Source organism: Mustela erminea, chromosome 11 (genome assembly GCF_009829155.1).
Source record: "Mustela erminea isolate mMusErm1 chromosome 11, mMusErm1.Pri, whole genome shotgun sequence".
NCBI lineage: Eukaryota > Metazoa > Chordata > Mammalia > Carnivora > Mustelidae > Mustela > Mustela erminea.
In genome coordinates, this window is record NC_045624.1 from 70,998,597 (window position 1) to 71,020,727 (window position 22,131).

The 22,131-nt window shown below is 39.3% G+C and overlaps 2 protein-coding genes across 5 annotated transcripts in view; one reads left to right on the forward strand and one right to left on the reverse strand.

Annotated features, from left to right (window-relative positions):
- The window catches only part of LOC116568558 (EF-hand calcium-binding domain-containing protein 1-like), a 31,853-nt gene extending 15,030 nt beyond the window's left edge, over positions 1 to 16,823 (forward strand). Inside the window, exons 3-5 of one of the 2 annotated variants that reach the window (XM_032304021.1) lie at positions 8,684 to 8,835; positions 11,444 to 11,548; positions 16,736 to 16,823. In XM_032304021.1, the coding sequence (XP_032159912.1) occupies positions 8,684 to 8,835; positions 11,444 to 11,548; positions 16,736 to 16,774 (296 nt within the window). In that variant the 3' untranslated portion in view covers positions 16,775 to 16,823. Of the gene's footprint in view, positions 1 to 8,683; positions 8,836 to 11,443; positions 11,549 to 13,591; positions 13,689 to 16,735 lie in introns of those variants that run through there. The other variant, XM_032304020.1, reaches the window with a different exon arrangement.
- On the reverse strand, positions 13,900 to 22,030 carry RBM48 (RNA binding motif protein 48). 3 transcript variants are annotated; one of them, XM_032304016.1, is made up of 5 exons: positions 21,848 to 22,030; positions 21,012 to 21,202; positions 19,024 to 19,169; positions 16,559 to 17,127; positions 13,900 to 14,558 (listed from the first exon to the last, which is right to left on the reverse strand). In XM_032304016.1, the coding sequence occupies exons 1-5, from the start codon at positions 21,956 to 21,958 to the stop codon at positions 14,472 to 14,474; spliced, it is 1,104 nt and encodes a 367-aa protein (XP_032159907.1). In that variant the 5' UTR covers positions 21,959 to 22,030; the 3' UTR covers positions 13,900 to 14,471. The 3 variants fall into 3 exon arrangements, with proteins under 3 accessions (XP_032159907.1, XP_032159910.1, XP_032159908.1); XM_032304019.1 differs by having other exon boundaries at positions 13,900 to 14,555; positions 16,557 to 17,127; positions 21,848 to 22,018; XM_032304017.1 differs by lacking the exons at positions 19,024 to 19,169; positions 21,848 to 22,030 and having other exon boundaries at positions 21,012 to 21,100.
- Positions 22,031 to 22,131: the final 101 nt, after the last annotated feature.

Here is a 22,131-nt window from a genome sequence, read left to right on the forward strand (position 1 = left end):
TATATATATATATATATATATATATATATATATGTATTCAGTTGTCATCAAAGACTCTGAATTTCTTTAAAAAGATAGATTTATTTATTTATTTATTTATTTAGAGGGATCATGCATGTTGGGGGTAGAGACAGAGGAAAGGGAAAGGGACAAGCAGATTCTATGCTCAGCAGAAACCCATCACAGAGCACAAAGCCCCTCCGGGAGCTTGGGGGTTGATCCCACAACCCCCAGATCATGACCTGAGCCAAAATCAAGAGTTGGGTGCTCAGCTGACTAAACCACACAGATGCTTCTTGAATTTTTCAGTGTCAAACTAGAAAGACTTAATTGTGGTAAGACAAAACAAAGGTTGATTTGATTATACGAAGGTTTTTAATAAAAACTCACTCAGAGGGACGGATGCCTGGGTGACTCAGTTGGTTAAGCAGCTGCCTTCAGCTCAGGTCATGATCCCAGTGTCCTGGGATCGAGTCCCACATCGGGCCCCTTGCTCGGCAGGGAGCCTGCTTCTCCCTCTACCTCTGCCTGCCTCTCTGTCTGCCTGTGCTCGCTCGCTCTATCTCCCTCTATCCCTGACAAATAAATAAATAAAATCTTAAAAAAAAAAAAGCAAAAAAAGAAAACTCACTCAGAATTTCTTATCTTGTAGCTGTACCACTTTGAGAAATAACCACCAATGAACTAAATAAGCTGACAGGTATTTTTTTTTTTTTTTAGTTAAGCATATGGCTTTTTATTCATGATGTCTTTGGATTCATATGCTATAGACATGTAAACTATTAAATGACTTCTTCCTCTTCTTAAAAATACTGTATCAGGGGATGCCTGGGTGGCTCTGTCATTACATTTCTGCCTTTGGCTCAGGTCATGATCCCAGGGTTCTGGGATCGAGCCCTGCATAGGCTCCCTGCTCGGCGGGAAGTCTGCTTCTAACTCTCCCATTCCCCCTGCCTGTGTTCCCTCTCTTGCTGAGTCTCTCTCTGTCAAATAAATAAATAAAATCTTTAAAATAAAAAAATACTGAATCAGTGGGGCGCCTGGGTGGTTCAATTGGTTAAGCAACTGCCTTTGGCTTAGGTCATGATCCTGGAGTCCTGGAATCGAGTCCCGCATTGGGCTCCATGCTCTACAGGAAGTCTGCTTCTCCCTCTGACCCTCTCCTCTCTCATGCTCTGTCTCACTTTCTCTCTCTCAAATAAATAAGTAAAATCTTAAAAAAAAACAACACTGTATCAGTACAAAAAAATGCTAATTACTCATTATACTGAAAAAAAATAAAAGACAAGATATATTTTTAAATATTTTATTTATTTATTTGACAGAGATCACAAGTAGGTAGAGAGGCAGGCAGAGAGAGAGAGAGGAGGAAGCAGGCTCCCTGCTGAGCAGAGAGCCCAATGCGGGACTCGATCCCAGGACCCTGAGATCATGACCTGAGCCGAAGGCAGAGGCTTAACCCACTGAGCCACCCAGGCGCCCCAAAAGACAAGATCTTATATTTAAAATAGAAAATTATTTAATGTGATCTAGTTTCACTAGCAAATTTTTCATGTTCAATTTGGTAAGTTTGACCTAGGTATATACCTTGAGACCATAATCATAATGAAAATAATTAACATCACCGCTAAAAGAGTCAATAACACTTTACTTTCTATAGCATACTAAGGTTTCTCTAGTAGTTTTAAAAATAGCATGTTATTTGGGGTGCCTGGGTGGCTCAGTGGGTTAAAGCCTCTGCCTTCGGCTCAGGTCATGATCCTGAAGGTCCTGGGATCAAGCCCCGCATGGGGCTCTCTGCTCAGCAGGGATCCTGCTTCCCTTCCTCTCTCTCTGCCTGCCTCTTTGTCTGCTTGTGATCTCTGTCTGTCAAATAAATAAATAAATAAAATCTTTTTTAAAAAATTATGTTATTTTAGTAATTTATCTTTAGGTATTATATATTTAAATATAAATTCTGTTATATTTAGAACAGAATTTTGCCACTCTTTTAAAATGCATTTTTATTTATATTATTATTATTTTTAAAAGTAATCTCTAGGGGCACCTGGGTGGCTCAGTGGGTTAAGCCTCAGCCTTCAGCTCAAGTCATGATCCCGGAGTCCTGGGATGGAGCCCTGCATCAGGCTTTCTGCTCAGCAGGGGGCCTCCTTCCTCCTCTCCCTCTGCCTCTATGCCTACTTGTGATCTCTCTCTCTCTGTCAAATAAATAAATAAAATCTTCTTAAAAAAAAAAAAAAGTAATCTCTACATTCAGTGTGGGGTTTGAATTCATGACCCCAAGATCAAGAGTCACATGCTAGCCAACTCAGCTAGCCAGGTTTCCCCTTTGCTACTCTTTTTATTTATTAAGTTTTTACAGATTTATTTACATATTTTAGAGAGAAACACACAGAGAGAGACAGAGCACGAGCTGGGAGAAGTGCAGAGGGAGAGGAAAGAGAGAAACTCAAGCAGACTCCCCACTGAACACGAAGCTGATGTGGGGCTCAATCCCAGGACCCTGAGATCATGACCTGAGCCAAAATCAAGAGCCAGCTGCTCAACTGAGCCACCCAGGCGCCCCTGCCATTCTTTTTAGAATAAAAATTATCCTCATCTTGATTAGCTCCACTGTTGTTCTTCTTGGCTCATAGTAACTGTACAAAACATCACAAGTGAAGTTCATCATTGATCATGGAGAAGAATTAATTTTTTCTTTCTATAAAAATCTGGAAGGAACATATTTCCAATAATTTTGATTTTTTTTTAAGATTTTATTTATTTATTTGACAGAGAGAGATCACAAGGAGGCAAAGAGGCAGACAGAGAGAGAGAGGGGGAAGCAGGCTCCCTGCTGAGCAGAGCCCAATGTAGGGCTCGATCCCAGGACCCTGAGATCATGACCTGAGCCGAAGGCAGTGGCTTAACCCACTGAGCCACCCAGGGGCCCCTAATTTTGATTCTTTTAAGAAAGACTGTGCCAAAACTTTTTTTTCCCCGCAATTTGGAAGAAAAGTCTCTCAGTGTTTTTTTTTGTTTTTATTTTGGAAGAAAGTTTTAAAAACCTTTCCATATATACATACTTATGAATTATAAAATAGCTATAAATTGCAATATGCTTCTACGGTGTTTTTCTTTCAGTATTTTTTGCATTTGACAAAGACAATGATAACTGCATAAATGCGAAAGAGTGGGTTAAAGGATTATCAGTGTTTCTTCGAGGGACTTTTGAAGAAAAGCTTAAGTGTAAGATTTCTATATGTGATTACTGACTTAGTAATAATATACATTGTCAATTTTGTATTTAATGAATGTTTAAACGTTTTTTAAAAATATGAAATCCATGTTCTCTGTAGCAACCTTTCAAAAATAGCTCATAGCAGTTTAAAAAAAAATCAAAATCTGAAATGGGTAGCCTATTTCATGGGAGAGTCTCTAGTCCCAGGAACCCCAAACACTTCCTTCACTGGTTCTATAATGCCTAAATGTCAGCAGGACCACTGTTCGGCTTAAGGCCCAGGCCAAGACCAACTTGTTTTTCAACTAGAGTTTGCCAACTCTAATCAGCCAGCAAGGTTAGTCAATGATTTTGTGGCTGCCTGTGGTCTCAGCAGGAAATGGGTCTTGATATGAGGCAGTGCATAAGTGACAGTGAGGCCATTCCTTGTCTCTTGATCAAAGAAAATAAATGGGAGGGATTGACACAAAACAAGAGAAAATGCACATTAACCACCAGACATCAGTACTCTAGCGTTAGAATTTGTGTGGATGAGTGAAGAGAGAGAAGACGCTTGAGGACAAAGAACGCGCACAGGGAGAAGGATTACAGGAGTTTCCTATAGGACCGGAATGTTAGGAATTCCAAAGACAAAAATTTCCCCATTCACAATTTTGCCAAAAAATAACTAGCTCTGACCTCACTTCACTAGTACCAATGGTGTGTGTATATTTTCTATGTCTTATACCTCTGGGGCCAGGTTTTGGGGGAAGATCCCAGGAAAGAAAATAGGAACAATTTTAAAAATGGCACTCTTCAAGGGAAAATTGCTTAAGATGTCAAATTGCTTAAGAAAAGGCTGTGGAGTTCTCAATCAGTAAGCAAATCTTAGTCCCCTGTTCTTCCACTTGAATTTGGATTTGGGATGTGGAAAAGAAGATCCCTTATTAAACACACATCTTTTAAACAACAGCAACATTTTAAAAAACCACCAACTTTCTCTGACATTTATGATTTTTTGTTTCTTTGTTTTGTGAGGGTCTTTTCTTAATTATTTTTGTTGAGGTGAAGTTGACATACAACATTATATGGGGTTTCTTTCTGAAGACTTTGAGTAATCGCTACACCCAGCATGGAGCTTGAACCCACAACCCCGAGACCTAGAGTCACATGCCCCACTGAGTCAGCCAGGTGACCCTGTGGGGCTTTATTTCCCCTTTTCTCCAGCCTAATTTTTCATGGGGATAAATTTAAAGATAGTTGCCACTTAGGTTTGTTGCAGTTTTCTTATACAAAAATCTCACTGTCGGGGCGCCTGGGTGGCTCAGTGGGTTAAGCCGCTGCCTTCGGCTCGGGTCATGATCTCAGGGTCCTGGGATCGAGTCCCCCATCGAGCCTGCTTTCCTCTCTCTCTCTGCCTGCCTCTCCATCTACTTGTGATTTCTCTCTGTCAAATAAATACATTAAAAAAATCTTTAAAAAAAAATAAATAAATAAACAAAAATCTCACTGAGAAATGAAAAGCTAAGTTTTCATTCATGGATGTAGATTCTTGTGGTGATACATAGGGAAAATGGAGGTGGCACTGAAAGCAATTATACATGAGTGAATAGTATCACACTGTCAAAGAATTTTCCTCCTCTAATCCCTCTTCCTAAAAATGTTTCACTTACACTTCAGGATATGTTAACTTGGGGAAAATACTACTTCTTACAGGGTGGTGCTGCATGTGTGCTAGGGATTGAAGAAACTCAACAGAAAGACACAGCTAATCTGATACTCCGGAATTTTATATCCGGTTCTATTGTTTTTGCTGATACATTTGACTAGATTACAAAAGCTCCTTCTCTACTGCATATTTAGCACCCGAGGAAGGTCCTCTGTGGCATGAGTGAATGGAGGAGTCATGGAAGTCACTCTCCAAGGAAAGAGTGATCCTTTTGGATAGCGGAGATGGTAGGCTCCAAGGGGATGACAGACTCACTACCCAAATATGTTTAAAAAAATGTTCTGTCAGTGATATGATGAAGTTTGTACTTAGTTTTTATACTCCATGTAAGAAAATCATAATATGGAGATACACACACATACATGTATGTGTACACATGTGTATATGTATTCAATGACCATAGGTTTAAATATTTATCTTCAGGGGCACTTGGCTGGCTCAATCAGTACAACTCTTGATTTCTGGGTTGAGTTTGAGCCCCATATTGAGTGTAGAGTTTACTTAGAAAACATTTATACATATCTCCTTTATTGCAGTTGCAATCACATTTTTTTGAAGTCTATGAAATTCTTCTTTTACTTGTGTTTTACCTAAGACCCAGGAACTCATTCTACTACCAGAGATGCTCAGTTCTGGGTCATATAATATAAATCTAAACTAATAACCACAATATAATGTGATTACTTAGAAATCTATGTATTTTCAACATACTATATGGGAATGATGAGAAAGTTCCCTTCTGATGGATTTGGTGGATCAGAAGACACTCTCACAGAATAACGAGCCTTTCAGTTGGTTCTTATAAACCTTGAGCAGAAAGAAACTAGAAAGAAGACCATGCTAGACAGTAGGAACAATATGAATAAAAGCACGGGTGTCTAACTGAGCTAGTTCAGGTGGGAAAATTGATGTTGAGACATGGGGCTAATAAGGTAAGTTGAATATATATCATTAAGGTTGAATCTTAGCAAAAAGGATCAGTTTCCTCTCCCCAACACTCCCTAAGAGGACAATTGTGAATCAACTATAATAAATATTGAAATATTGGATGGAGGCAGGGGAGTCTTTTAGGAGATTGTTGAAGTTATCTAGAAATAACAGTGGGGACCGAGAAGAGGAAAAGGACTATTAATATTTACAAGTTGGAATTGACTGTAACTCTTTGAATATAGAAGGTATTTGTTTTTAAATAGGTTTTTTTGTTTGCTCGTTTTTTGTTTTTAAATAGTTTTAAGTACCTAAATTAAGCTCGTTGATTTCAAAGTATTCCAGAAACAAGAAGTTACCAATTAAGGTAATGTATTTAAATATACTTATAAATGCCAAGACAGATGGCAAAATCTTAGGTATGTAAAATTTCAGTGAGCTGCGTTTTAAAATAGTTAGTTGTAAAGTACCTATAGTACTGATTCTCCAGCATGGATTGAGGAATGGTTTCAACTGGCTACATCAGTTTCACCTAAGGAACATTTTATTTATTTATTTATTTATTTATTTATTTATTAATTAAATTTTATTTATTTATTAGAGAGAGATCACAAGTAGGCAGAGAGAGAGAGAAGCAGGCTTCCCGCTGAGCAGAGAGCCTGATGCGGGAGATCACAAGTAGGCAGAGAGAGAGAGAAGCAGGCTTCCCGCTGAGCAGAGAGCCTGATGCGGGACTTAATCCCAGGACCTCGAGATCACGACCCGAGCTGAAGGCAGCGGCTTAATCCACTGAACCACCCAGGTGCCCCTAAGGAACATTTTATAATACAGTTTTACCTGTGAAACATTTTAAAGTACAATTTTATTTATTTGTTTATTTGACAGACAGAGATCACAAGTAGGCAGAGGGGCAGGCAGAGGGCAGGGGAAGCAGGCTCCCTCCTTAGCAGAGAGTCTGATGCAGCTTAATCCCAGGACCCTGAGATCATGACCTGAGTTGAAGGCAGAGGCTTTAACTTCCCTGAGCCACCCAGGCGCCCCCCTGTGCAACATTTTAAAATAGCATTTCCTGAGCTGCTAAGACCAAGGAATCTGGACTCTTTGTGCTTTATCAGTGTGGAGTTCTGTTTTTTAATTATGAAGACTTAATATCAAATGTTCCTTACAAAGTTCATTCTGATATCCTATCTGCAAACTGTTTCCTCTCCAATCTAGGTACGCATGAAAAGAACCTGCATCTTTGTCAATCACTCCCCGCCCCCATTCTTTTATTTCTCTGCTTTTATTGAGAAATAATTGATACACATCCCTGTATAAATTCAAGGCAATACAGATTGGTTTGATTTACATATATTGTGAAATGTTTACCACAATGGGTTCAGCTAACATGTTTTCTCATATAGACATAATAAGAAGACAAGAATAAAGGGAAAAAATTCTTATGAGAGAACTCTAAGGATTCACTCTCTTAACAACTTTTCTGTATATCATACATCAGTGTTAGCTCTAGTCATCATGTTGTACACTATTTCCCCAGTATTTATTTAATTTATGCTGGAAGTTTGTACCTTTTGACCATCTTCCTCTAATTCCCTCTCCCTCAACCCTCTTACCTCTGATCACCTCAAGGCTGAGCTCCTTTTCTGAGCTTATTGTCAGATTTTTTGTTTCTTTGTTTTGTTTTGTTTGGATTCCACATATAAGGAAGATTGTAGAGTATTGTCTTTCCCTGTCTTAATTATTTTACTTAGCATACTACCTTCAAGGCCCATCCTGTGTTGTTGAAAATTATAGGATTCCCTCATCGATCTTTAGAAACTTAGATTATTTCCAAACCTTGGCTATTGTACATAATGCTGCTATGAACATTGGGGTGCAGGTATCTTTTTGAGTTAGTGTTTTCATTACCTTTGGATATATTCCCAGAAGTAGAATTGCTAGAGAATACAGTACTTCAATTTTCAATTTTTTGAGGATCCTCCATATGATGTTTCAGAGTGGCTGCACCAGTTTATAATCCCACTAACAGTAAACTGGGATTCCCTTTTCTCCACATCCCCACAGGAGCTGTAATCTCTCTCTCCCCCGCCTTTTTTTTTTTTTTTTTTTTAATGATGGCTGTTCTCACAGGCATGAGGTGATATCTCATTGTGGTTTTAATTGAGATTTCCCTAATGACTAGTGATAGGAACATCTCTTCTTGTACCTGTTGGCTTTTCATTTATCTTCTTTGGAAGACTGTCTATTGAAGTCCTTTACCCACTTTTTAATCGGGTTGGTTTTGGTTTTTTGTTTTGTTTTTGTTTTTTGCTATTGAATTTTAGGAATTCTTTATATATTTGCAATATTAACACCTTATCTGATACAGTTTTGCAAGTATTATTTTCCCATTCCACAGGTTGTCTTTTCATTTCCTGATGCTTTGTTTTACTGTGCAGAAGCTTTCTAGTTTGATGTAGTCCCCTTTGTTTGTTTTTTATTTTATTGTTTGTGCTTTTGGTGTCATAGTCATGAAATCATTACCAAGACTCATGTGAAGGAGCTTTGTTCCTATATTCTCTTTTAGGAATTTCATGATTTCAGGTTTCATAACATTTTTAAACTCTCAACTTCAAAATCCACATCCCAAGAGGGATTTAATAACATGGAAATAAGTATAATAAAGGGTGTTTTATTTTAAAATCTCTATCATATGGACCAATACTTGTAGACTGTATAAATTGTAATATATATTTTTTAAAAACTATATATTGAAATAACTGAAGAGAAGGCTAGTGATATTTTAACTGTTCTTTTCCAAATCTTTAAACTACTTGTGCTTTGGACAGTCTGTTTTGAAGTTTACTATTTGAATGGTGATGGTTACATTTCTCGAGAAGAGATATTTGACATGTTGAAGAACAGTCTACACCAACAGTCATCTGAAGAAGAGACGGATGAAGGAATAAAAGAGTTGGTAGATATAACACTGAAGAAAATGGTAAGAATAAAAACCTGTAACTTATTATATCCAATCAAGCAGATGTTGGAGAAAGCTAAAGACAAAGAAGTGATTTATTTTCCTTCATAGTGATAGTAACCTTTATGAGGGCAGGAGATTTTTGTTTGTTTTCTGCTCTATCCATTGCTTAGAACAGTGCCTGGCTGATAGTGGGTGCTCAGTAAATACTCAGGGAATGGCTGGGTGGTTAAATGAATCACTGCACAACATGAATGTTAGTTTAAAATATTTAACTATATGTGAAACTTCATTAATGTGTTGGTGGTAGTGCGGCAGATTCGATTTGTGTAAAATAGATGCTACTCTCATCGGTCTTCACAGCCCTCACCCTCCAATCCATCGAAACACTCATTATAACAAGATAACATAATAGTTTAAATAGTTGTCCCTAATGGCGTATACTGACTATATGCCAGATCCCTCACAGAACTTTAATATATGAACTCACTTTAACCTCAAAACAACCGTATGTAGTAGAAATTACGATCTCTATTTTACAGATGAGAAAACTGAAGTACAAGTAGGTTGACCCAAGGTCACACTAGAAAATGGGGTGCAGAATTCTCTCAATGAAACAAATAGTACCACTTTATTATAGACATAGTAATTTCTCTCCTTTCTATGACCGTATCCTGGATACCGTTGAAAATGTGTGACTCTAGGGGTGCCTGGGTGGCTCAGTCGGTTAAAGCCTCTGCCTTCAGCTCAGGTCATGATCTCGGGGTCCTGGGATCGAGCTCCGCATCGGGCTCTCTGCTCAGCCGGGAGCCTGCTTTTCCCCTTTCTCTGCCTGCCTCTCTGCCTGCCTCTCTGTGTACTTGTGATCTCTCTCTCTGTCAAATAAATAAATAAAATCTTTTTAAAAATTTTTTTTAAAAAATGTGCGACTCTAAGGCACCCTGGATGCAGCTCACCTCCATTACTCTGCTGATCAGGAAGGAAAGAGATGATGGGGGTTGCGGAGTCTCACATTCAACTAACACAGGCTCCACGTTATCTTCTTCCATTAGAAATACTCTCACCAGCTGCTGCTAAGGCTGAGGGCAGACTTCTTGAGAGATCGTGTGTTCCCAGTACTAAATGCACTCCCTTCTTTTTTGAAAGGAAATATTATGGAGTGAGATTTTTCCTTTCTTTTTTTTTACTATGTTCTGTTAGCCAACATATAGTTCATCGTTTGTTTTTGATACAGTGGTCAGTGATTCCTTAGTTGTGTGTAACACCCAGTGCCCATTACACCATGTGCCCTCCTTAATACCCAGAGCCAGGTGGAGGGTATTATGGAGTGAGTTTTTTCTGATAATTACTCAAATGTCTCTCTAAGTTAGACTCTCAGCAACCCTGAATTAGCCATGCCCAGAGGTGAAAAAACGAGAGTTCATCAAATCAAACCCAAATTCAATTAAATAGTTAAAGGCATTTATAATCTACCTACATGGTCTCCCCATGTTTAGTCTCCCATAGTCCCTGTCATTAATGCTCCAGACAGGTCTATCTTCCTGACGTACACTCCTTCATATTGTCAGAGTTCAGGGTGAGCCATTCTTCTGCATTTCCTCCCCACACCTCTCCAGCTACCTAAAGGCCATCTCAACCATCTTGAAAGACCTCCCAGTGGTCTGAAAACATCTTCTCATGATTCTAGTCCATCCTGAACTGTTACTGTTCTCAGTGCCTTGCTCCTTACCTGAGCAAGTTCACTTTTATCCTAAACACAATGGGCTCCCAAGTCAGAGGTCCTTTGAAGAACAAGCTCTACTTAAATTACTATAAATTAAACTTGAAAATCTTTGCCCTATGGCACTGTTTTTATCACAAAAGTAGCAATATGATAATACATGTCCTCTAATTTTTTGGTCTTATTCCACCGATTAGAGTATGAGTCTTTAGGGACAGGGCTGTATTTTATACATCTAAGGTAACTCAGGTGTCTTAGTCCACTTGGACTGCTATAACAGAATACCAAACCGGGTAACTTTAACAGGAACTTACTTCCTAAAATCCTGAGACTGGGGGGCATCTGGTTGGCTCAGTTGGTAGAGTGTGTAACTCTTGATCTCACAGTTGTAAGTTCGAGTGTTGTGTTGGGTGTAGAGATTACTTAAAAATAAAATTGTTTAAAAAGTCATGAGACTAGGAAATCCAAGCTAAGGTGCACCTCATTCACTTCCATGGTGAGGGCTCTCTTCCTGGCTTATAGACAGCTACCAACCACTTCAGTGTGTCCTCACATGGCAGAAAGAGGGAACTCTGGTCTCTCTCCACTTAAAGGGACACTAATTTTATCTTGGGGGCTCCACCTTCAAGACATCCAAACCTAATTACCTCCCAAAGAGCCCACCTCCAAAACCATCACACTGTGGGCCCTAACATGTGAATTTGGAGGCAGGAGGGACACTAACATTCAGCCAAATATTGATACCTGTAATACCAGGTATTACAAACAGATTTACAGGAATAAAGTAAGTAGTCTTGATAAATAAGTAGTGTCCACAGAATTGCAAACTAATAGTTTCACTTGGCAAAGTGCTATTTTCTATGCAAAATTAAAAACCACCATTTATCGAGAATTCACCATCCTCTCTAGGATTATGACAACGATGGCAAGATATCTTTTGCAGACTTTGAAAAAGCAGTAAAAGAAGAGAGACTTTTGTTGGAGGTGTTTGGACCATGTTTACCAGAAGCAAAGGTACAGTGTCAACAGCTCAAAATTAAGAGAAAATTCTAAGGGATCAGAACACAATACTTTCTAGACAACTCACCTCTGTAGGGGCTTTAGCCCACTGTTGAAATTCAGGTAACCATGAGGGTCTCGGCTTCATCCTCATGTTTTGGGGCCCAACAATGGTGGCTATTTATTTTATTCAACAGACTTTTTGAGCTTGTAACTTCTTTAGCTATACACAATTCCTGGTTTCTTGTATGTTGTTATTATCCCAAAGAAAACTAGGGCATATTGGCTTGCTTAAGGGATAGAACACTGAATAGTGTATTCAGTAACTGATAGGACAAAACTTGGTCTATTTCAACCCAAATGTTGTCAAACAATGAGAATAATTATGTTTTAAAAATCTTGGACATATTTAAAGTACTTGACAGAATTTGTGCTCATGAAGGTTTTTCATGTATGAATTTGACAAAAATTTTCTGAGCCAGAAAAGCCAGCCTAATAATTTATTTGACACATTAATATTCCCTTTAATTCTTCCTCTGATCAACTTCTTTGCAACCTGTAGCTATATTCTTTTGGTAGTAATTTGGATGGCCATTTTGAGGATGAATTTGCATAATGTTAAGCTCTCCTGAGCTATCTCAGCATATTTCTCTAACTTGTCCCATTTATGCCCACATTTTAACTCTGCCTGGAAATATGTAGTAAAATGCAATGTGTGAAAGGCAGACCTCTCATTTTGGGACTGGTGGGACAAACAGTATAGAGTGGACTGGAATGGAGTGACTACTTAGGTCAGATGGAACACCAACAGTTCTTCAGTTGCTCCCAGAATTCAGCAGCCCAGTTATCAAGAGCCTTGCTACTCAGTGTAATTAACTTGTGAGAAATCTAGACTCTCAGGCCACACCCCACACCAAATTCCTCAGAATCTTGTCGTCTTTTCTTCCTTCCCCCTCCTTTCCCCTTTCCTTCCCTCTTTTTCCTTTCCCTCTTCTTTTCCTTTTTCCTTCCTTCCTTCCTTCCTCTTTCATTCTTTCAATGCTTGACACAGCAAAGGCTCTTCTTTCTTTCCCCTATTGTGGTCAAATACTGCGCATGTTGGTGGGGATGGGGAGGCATGCTAGCCTCCACAGTCATGAAAAGATCCTGAAAAGATCAGAAATCCATTCAACAACACAGAACCCATTGAGCAGCTCCTCCCTTGAAGAATTTAAAAATTCTCCCCCAGAGGGTTTTTTTTTTCAATTGTGGTAAAATACATCCAACATAAAATATATCATTTTAACCCATTACAAACACAGAGTTCAGTAATGTCAGGTACATTCACAATGTCATACAATCTCCAGAACTCATCTTGCAAAAAATGAAATTCTATACCTATAAACAATTCTGCATTCCTACCATCCACCAGCTCCTGGCCACTACCATTAGAACCTGCATTTTAATAAGACCCTGAAGTAGAGAGTCATACCATCTTAATGTCTGAGAAGTGTGTTCTAGACAGTAACTTGCTCTTTCCAGTTCTGTGCTTGGGTATCTAATGTGTCTTTTACCTGTGAGTTCAGCAGAGAAAAGTATCTAATTACCTTACAAGAAGGAAGGCCAAACCCCTTGCCTGCAGCTTCTTTTAATACCGTCTAGCACTTGGAGCTATCCCAGCAAGTTTATATCAGTAGGTCATAGCTGGTGATGAACCTTCTTAACTGGTATATTCAAATTCAATCCAACAGGCAAGAAGTCTTTAGGTATAGAGAGAAAAGAAAAACAGACCACCATTTGGTATGGGTCTTCTCAAGTTATTTTTATCGGTTAAAAAAAAAAAAAAAAACCAAAAAAACGGAAACAGCCTGAACACACTTGTTCCAATTTCCAATTATGTGGTTCACTGCCAGGAAAAGCAATGTGGGTATGCTAAAAGTAGTGGTTAGTGACCTAGTATTTACAAATACAGTGATTCACTTCTGTCATAGATAGGCACATTCTTCTTAGACATTAACTGAAGAATGTAGGCTTCTAATTTCAGCTTTGTTCTAATAGTTTATCTTTTTTACTTTACAGAATTGTATTGATTTTGAAGCCCTGGCATTCAGACACATCCTGACTTCTAGTTTTTGAATGTGAATCACTCAATACTTGTATTAAAATCAGAAACAGATCCCGACTGCCTATCCTTATTTGCATTGTAAAGTTTTTATCTTTCACTTCATTTACATAGAACTACTGCCACGTGGGAAGTAATACTAAAAGAATGGTTCCTGTAATTTTTTTTTTTTTTAAGATTTATTTGTCAGAAAGAAAGAGCACAGGCAGGGGCAGCGGCAGGCAGAGGGAGAAGCAGGCTCCCCACTGAGCAGGGAGCCCGATGTGGGACTCAATCCTGGGACCCCGAGATCATGACCTGGGCCAAAGGCAGACCCTTAATCAGCTGAGCTGCCCAGGTATCCTCAGTTTCTGTAATATTAAGTATGATCAAAATAACACCTATAATAAGTAATGATAAACTAAATTTATTCTTTTAAGTTAGCCAACAAACTTGGTTCTTGTGGCAAATACTGTGAATAATCCTTTCACAATCCTCTTTTCTCTTTCTTCCTCATCCCCAGAAGCTGGAAACCAAAACATTTATCACGCCAGACCTCCTGAGTTAGGAATGGCCCGGAGCCCACTTCTAGCCAATAAGATGCAACCAAAGCCACTGGGTGGAGCTCCTGGAAAAGTTTAGTTTTGTTTTTTTAAGGAACATATTTGGCTGGCATGTACTTTGTCTATAACAACCTAATTTTAAAAGATGTAATTTTATTAGATAAGTAGCTTGAATGATATTATAAAGAGAAGTGCATTAAAAAATACTAGCAGTACAATCTTTTCAACAATTAAAGTGACAGGCCAAAAGTAAAAAGTTAATAGTCCCACAGAAACATAATTGGCTGCCAGCAGTCTATATTCTTCTTCTTTGTTTTAATGAACGACTTGTACACACATCTTCCAGCTTGTCTTCTGGAGGTCTGGGCACAGATGAAATGACCTAGTTTAAAAAAAGAGAACCACCAAAACTTAGTTTTTGTAGTACAAGAATAAGTAAACTATTAGAAGAGGTAGGATATACATCTAATAGTCCAATTCTTGCCATCAGGTTTGAGGCAGAGTGTGCCTAATTTCAGGGGACAGCCTATGATCTAGGCACAGTGCAAGGTTTTCTGTCGGAACACTGATGGGAGTAAAACTTCTAAAGCCATTTAATAAGAAAAAAAATGGGAGAAAAGTAAATACATACTCTAACAATCCTTTATAGATCTGAAGTCATTTGCTTTCTTATAGTTACAGACAGACATCCTGATTCTGCATAACTTGAAACACTAATAACATCTGATGTATTTAAAGACATGGAGCCTTGAGGGGGGAGATAAGAAATTTGGAGAAATAAGCAGAAAATGGTAACATCCTCAACTTCCTAGGGAAGTGAAACCAAACACACCATTAGAAAAAGAGTGACAATGTGTTAAAGCAGAGTATAACAGTCTTGATTTAAATGCACAATTGTTAGAAACTGTAGTAAGTTGTAGTTAGTATTTCTCAATTTTGTTGTCCTACTGTTTCCTTACCTAGGATATGGACCCACCAACTTTTTTTTTTTTTTTTTTTGAGATTTTATTTATTTGTCAGAAAGAGAGTATGCATGAGTGAGACAGGATGGGCATGTGTGCAGGCAGAGAGAAAAGCAGGCTCCGCTGAGCAGGGAGCCCCATACGAGACTCATCCCAGGACCCTGGGACCTGAGCTGAAGGCAGATGCTAACCAACTGAACCACCCAGGCATCCCCTAACAACTTTTTCCTTGAAAATACAGTCAGCTCTGGCTGAGAGAGTTATGTATCTGTATCAATGCCCCAGATCAACTCTATCTGAAGGAAAGAGGGGCGCTAGCAAAACTAAAAAATTTTAAGAGGCTTAAGCATGGAAATTGTGTTCATAGATTTTTATTATTTTAAAATAAGCCCTCACCCTTAGTAAGATAATAATTTTCAGGTAAAACAAATAGACATAAATTAAGCCACCTTAGATTCCGTTCATCACATGGTAAAATACATATACAACTGCATGAAAAGCACTTTCTGAACCCCAGGCTTAAAGTTTAGGACAATGGTCTTTCTCCTTTAGTTAGATTTCTAAAGGGTTTGCCCCATGAAAAGGGGCAAAAGCTAATTCAAATGTTAGCTTTCTTTCATTTGTATTCAGAAAGTGGCAAATGATTAAATAACATGTAAAGAAATTACTACTTAAGTAGCACAGTCAAGTTGTACTCTACTTAAGAAGTTGACATTTTCAAATGCAGACCTTAGGGCTTGGTCTTTAGAAATCTGGCCCTATTCTATGGCTACTTTTATCAAAGAAGCAAAAAGCATTTTAATTTGATGTATCTGTATTAACTTTGAAGTTGAGGAAAATACGTTGTAATAATTTTCCTTCAACACAACAGTTCTGTACTTTGGCTCATAACAGAACCATCTGGGGACCTTTAAAAAGGGAGGGCCTGGGTTCCCCTCTCACAGGCTGACCTCACTGACTGAAACCACTGCTTTTCTATTTTAGATCTGTATGTTCTGTTCCTTGTTTAAAGCGAGGATTAATGACATCAAAGCACATACGTTTCTGTTAGATTCAGTTAATGTAGAAAAACACATCAAAAAGCTGAAAATGAAAAAAATAAATGACAATATTTTAGTCGCCACAAATCTCCATTTAGTTAGTCCTATGACCAAATGGTCTCTTAAAACAGTTTTTTTTTGTTAATTTTTTAAATTTTTAAAAAAGATTTATTTATTCATTTATTTGACAGAGAGTTCTCAAGTAGACAAAGAGGCAGGCAGAGAGAGAGAGAGGAGGAAGCAGCCTCCCCGCTGAGCAGAGAGCCCGATGCAGGGCTCAATCCCAGGACCCCGGGATCATGACCGGAGCTGAAGGCAGAGGCTTTAACCCACTGAGCCACCCAAGTGCCCCTTAAAACAGTTTCTAAAAATGATCTTACCTCTTGAAGTTTATTCCGAATTAAATTCGCTGTTGTATTCAATGAGTCGTCATGCATGTCCACTTTAGGTATGTGAGGTAACAGAGGCCCAATCATAACCTCATTACTACTCGTGCTTGTTCCAAGAAAAGTTCCAACTTTACGATCATCTTCTCTTCTTCTTTTCCGCTCCTGCAGCTGTGTCGTCCTAGGCATAAATCTGTCAACTGCCTCTGAAGAAGTAGTAGCCTTCTGTGCACCAGGGCAGGCCAACGAATTTTTAAAAGGTTTCATTTGTATCTTCTGTGAAGAGTCATTGTGCATACAATGCTCCACTGTTCCAGCATGGTTTCTACCACCCCGAGAGGAGTCCGATGCCCAGCCCATATGTTCCCCTGACGAACACGCACATTTTGAGGAAAAATAACATAAAGGCAATTCACAAGAATAAGGAAGACAAGGATCGGAATTGCCAGTAGAAGTGTTCAGTGTGGCTGCACAAGGTCCAGATGTCCTTGAATGGAAGTCCTGTCTAAAATCTTTTGTGTCGTTAAGCTCTGTAACCAGTTTCTTCTTCGTCATGTAATGATCTTAATATTGCAATTTAAAAGGTGAGAGAAGAGGAAAAAGAAATGGTTCATTTGTTTTCATCATTTGCAAATGTCCACTTTTAAAAACAAACATCACTTTAAAAGGTTAACAAATGCTACCCTGAAAAATTTATTTCTTGAGCAGGCAATACCGTCATGTGTTTAAAAGCTAAGAAGGACAAAGGGTATATTAGTGTCAAGCTTCACTCTCTCTTTGCTCCCCATATGCCTGGTTTCCACTCTTCCATAAGTAATCCCTATTCCTACTTTCTTATTTATGTCCAATATGTCTTATTCTTCCTCCTCCCACTTACTCCTCTTTTTCCCCCATAATACCCATTTCTCTGCACCTTTGCATTTTCCACTTAACTGTGGATCTTAGAGGCTTTTTCTAGGTCATCACATAGAATGCTTTTTTCCCCCAGCTTCGGAGTATTCTGCTATATGAATGTATCATGCTGCTTAGCTTGTTTGTTTTTTTAAAGGTGGCAATATGCGGGACCCATATTTTATCATTTTATTTGCCACACAACCCTAGAAGTTTTCTGGGAGCTATTCACATGCACCATAGGTTAATGTTCAGTGTCTACTAGTGACCAGGGACTCTCAATAGCTCTCCTGCCAAATTTTCAGGTGAGTTTTTCCAAGAGTCTTCCCACCTTATTTCTCTCTTCACCTCTGCCACATGTCACTTCCCCAGTCAAAAACTCCTCATATTCAGTAACTGTATGGACGTGGACTTTGTCTTTTATTTTTATTTATTTTTTATTTTTTAAAGATTTTATTTATTTACTTGACAGAAAGAGATCGCAAGTAGGCAGAGAGGCAGGCAGAGAGAGAGACAAGGAAACAGGCTCTCCACGGAGCAGAGAGCCCAATGTGGGGCTCGATCCCAGGACCCTGGGATCATGACCCGAGCCGAAGGCAGAGGCTTTAACCCACTGAGCCACCCAGGCGCCCCTGACTTTGTCTTTTTTTTTTTTTTTTTTAAGATTTTATTTATTTATTTGACAGAGAGAAATCACAAGTAGATGGAGAGGCAGGCAGAGAGAGAGAGGGAAGCAGGCTCCCTGCTGAGCAGAGAGCCCGATGCGGGACTCAATCCCAGGACCCCGAGGTCATGACCCGAGCCGAAGGCAGCGGCTTAACCCACTGAGCCACCCAGGCGCCCCCTGACTTTGTCTTTTAATTGAAGGGTGGAAACTTGGCAATCTGAGCCTCCAGTATCATTCAGATTTCAGACCACACACATTATTTTAGTCCAATTCTGAGTGCTTTGTTCCTACAATCCTTGTACCAGATCCCATGACTCTATTCCAGGCACCTGGAATTTGTGTCTAGGGAAACCCAGTTGGGAATATGGGCCACGTGGCCACGTGGTCAAAAGTGGAACTTTTCCACGTTCAGCAGTTTTAGATTAGCAGTTGGTAACTAGTCTGCAAATCATAATTGTTTCTCACTGCCTTTGGTCAAGCCTTAATTCCTTAGCATGGGGTATAAAGCCCTACATGATTCAGTTCCTGTTCTCTTCTCTAATCTTTATTTCTCACTGTAGCCCTGCGCTGTGGTTACCCTTCCTTCCGAAGCACGATGCTCATTTATTCATGCTCCTTGGCCTACCCTCCCATCGCCTCCTTTCCCCTTCTGAGTAATGTCTACTTATCCTTCAAACTCAGCCACCTCTCTCAACCTGTAGGAACTCTTCCACATGCCAATATCTCTCCTTTTCCAGCCCAGATTACTTAAGAGTGCTGCCCAGAATCCCGCAGTTTACAGTTACTGAATATTGTGATCATTTGCCTCTCTCCCCACTGGACTGGGAGCTCCATGGTGATATAATACACCTAGCAAGAGTGCCTGACACATAGGAGGTGTTCAGTAACTGGCTTTCCATACCTTTATTTTTAGTAGTTCTTGTTATATAAGCCTTTCTCTCCTGTAATTTTTTTCTAGTTTCTTCAACTGTTTCAAATTCTGGAGCATAGCACACATGAAGCAATCCACCAAAGAAGCTCTGTTCATCCATTTTTCTCTTGGCTGTCCTGAACAGAAAACAGCATGGTTTATTAATCTCGATTTACTTAGGATGAAAGCCGAACTAGTATACAATGCACTGATCTAAAGAGCAACGTTCAGGTTTTGCTATGTGTACACACATCCTCTTGTGCGGGAGTTAAGATGTGCTGCTTGTGGATGGTATTGACTCTACTGATCTGGTGCATACTTTTCAAGCCTTTCATCCCCTCTCCCTACAGTGCTAACAGGTTTTGAGCTAAGTCATCCACACATAACCTGACTCCCCTTAATTAACTAAGGAGCCACCAGTTAACCTGAGGTACACAATCTGTGGTTGTGAAACAGATTTCTCTGTGTTAAGTGGCCCTTAAGAGTCAGCTCATACCAAATATAGCCCTTTCAGCACAATGGAATTCATACATAAAAATTAATAAATATAATATTGTAATCGTAAAAATCTTCAATAATTAAATATTGAATACATAACTAATCCATGAAAAAGTAGAGGATAATATTCAATAAATACTTACTAAATATATACAAGTGGCCAGGACTTAAGCTACAATAAATATCTAAGTACTTCTATGCCCAGGGATAATAATAAAAATACTTACTGAGATTTTACCATGCACCAGGTAGTATCCTAAGTGAATTTACATTTCATAAAAACCATATGATGACATGAGGCCTGGGGACATTTATAACAGCCATGCTCACACTAGTTTGTGGAGCTACGATTCAAACTGAGATGTTGAACTTCACAGCCTATTGTACTATGTGCTCTGGAAGATGCAAAAGCTCTAGAAAATATGCTTCCCTAACCGTGAGGGGCAAGCAAGTTGATTAGGGAAAGTGAGATTACATATGAAAGCAAACAGAGAACAACATAAACAAGTGCTTTTGTGGCAGACTGCAAATCCTATTCATAGTACAGAAAGACAAGATCAATGGTGGGGTGCCTGGTTAGCTAAGTCGGTAGGCCATGTGAGTCTTGATCTCGGGTTTATAAGTTTGAGCCCCACACTGGGTGTAGAGATTACTCAAAATAAATTTTTTTTTTTTTTTTTTTTTTTTTGACAGAGAGAGATCACAAGTAGGCAGAGAGGCAGGCAGAGAGAGAGGAAGGGAAGCAGGCCCCCCGCTGAGCAGAGAGCCCGATGTGGGGCTTGATCCCAGGACCCTGAGATCATGACCTGAGCCGAAGGCAGCGGCTTAACCCACTGAGCCACCCAGGCGCCCCAAAAATAAGTTTTTTTTTAAAAAGAGAGAGAGAGAAAAGAAAAAATGAATGGTAATAGCCAAAGAAGGATGGGTCTTGGAGAGAATTAATGACAAGACTGGGGTCAACAGAAAACTAGTAAGGCATTTCATACTTCAGCCTTACTGAAGCAGAGTTTCTGTTAACAGAAAGCTGGAAAAGGTTGAGTCAATTCACAAAGGTACATAACATTAAGAACTTAAACGGCTAAGGTTTACTGCATTCTGAACACAGGAGGCACTACATTTAGCCCCTTTACATTGATTATCTTATACCATCCTCACCCAACCCCCAAGGTAGGTCCTTTTACCATACATATTTCGCAGAATAAAAAAACCAGCCTTACTGAGATTAAATAACTTGTCCAAAGTTATGATGCTAGTAAGCAGGGGAGTTCGAAAACTTACCCAAACCCAGTTTTTAATCTATGACAATACATGATCAAAGGCTGTTAAGCATGGGAATGACATTTAAGACTGGAGTAAGATAAAAATAATATAGGGCCATGTTAGATTATTCAGTAATTCAGGTATGAATGAGGGACAACTGGGGCCAAAGTGACAGCAGTGGGAATGGAGGAAATGAAACTTATGCTTAACTTGCACATTACCTTGCACTTTGTAAGTTCATAAATTTAATAAGATAAACTTCTGTAAAGTCTTCTGCTGGGTATTCATCTAGAGGATTATACTGTTCAATTGCACCATATAGAGCAAATCGCTCAACTAATTCCTTCATTGCTCCCACTGCAGGAACTCCTTGTATTAACAAGTACCGAGATTCCAAATTGATTGTATATACCTAAAAGAAAACACATAAAGATATATCTTCCAAATAAGACTAAGACATATCTTCTATTTAAAAAAAAAAAAGCTCGGGGTACTTCACTTACCATGCTGAGCACCAAGTAATGTGCTCAGAGAGAACTGCTGAATCATTATATTGCACACCTGAAACTAATATATAACACTACGTTAACTATACTGGAATTAAAATTAAAAACTGGAAAGTGCTCTGAAAAGAAGAAACATTCTGTTCAGCCGGTCTGGAAAAAAAAAAAGATAAAGAATTCACCCCTTCCGGTGACGGCCTCTAATTAAAACACAGACTCTCTTCAATCGACATTTTACAGAAGTTGGCTCAGAAGAAGTTACTAGAGAGAAAGAACAAAAATTGAGTGCTTACCATGCGCCAAGCGCTACTGTAAACACGGAAGACACAATGACTAAAATAAAGCCCTGTCCTTCCGAAGCTGACGTTACAGCAGTTGACCAAAGGGGGTTCGTGAGAATTTTTGGCCACCGAGTACCAGTTTCTCATACCCATCTCTAATGACTGATGAAGAGGACCGCAGCCCTTCAAGCTTTTATTACATAAAGTGGGCATGTGGAGCTAGAGCTAAGATAAAGCTATCAGCAATAATGAATGAAACCAAAATCACTTTACCCTGACAGCACGAGGCCGCCGTCCCTCCCGATACTTGGCCCGCGTGTCGCATACAGCCCTCTGAACGTGGTGATCAAATACACCTCCAAGCTCGCCGCCACTCGACGCCATCTTGCCTATTCCGGCCCTTGCAAAAACGACAACATCCGCCTCGCCGCATGCCTGTTCACCCAATAAGAGAGGAAGATAGGTCAAGACGTGCCAGGACTGGCTGGAGAATCGACAGCGTCTGGCATCGTTTCCTGTGAGTGAGACTTCGGTGAACGAGGTGCCGCCCTCCAGCG

What these genes read in the sequence shown, in the direction of transcription:
- RBM48 (XM_032304016.1), bottom strand. Translation starts at nt 21,958, where the DNA reads ATGGCGTCGAGTGGCGGCGAGCTTGGAGGTGTATTTGATCACCACGTT. An exon ending in GGCGGCCTCGTGCTGTCAGG is followed by an intron (nt 21,203 to 21,847) that starts GTAAAGTGATTT and finishes GTTTTCTTTTAG; the next exon opens with GTATATACAATCAATTTGGA. An exon ending in ATGAACTTACAAAGTGCAAG is followed by an intron (nt 19,170 to 21,011) that starts GTAATGTGCAAG and finishes TTTTCTGTTCAG; the next exon opens with GACAGCCAAGAGAAAAATGG.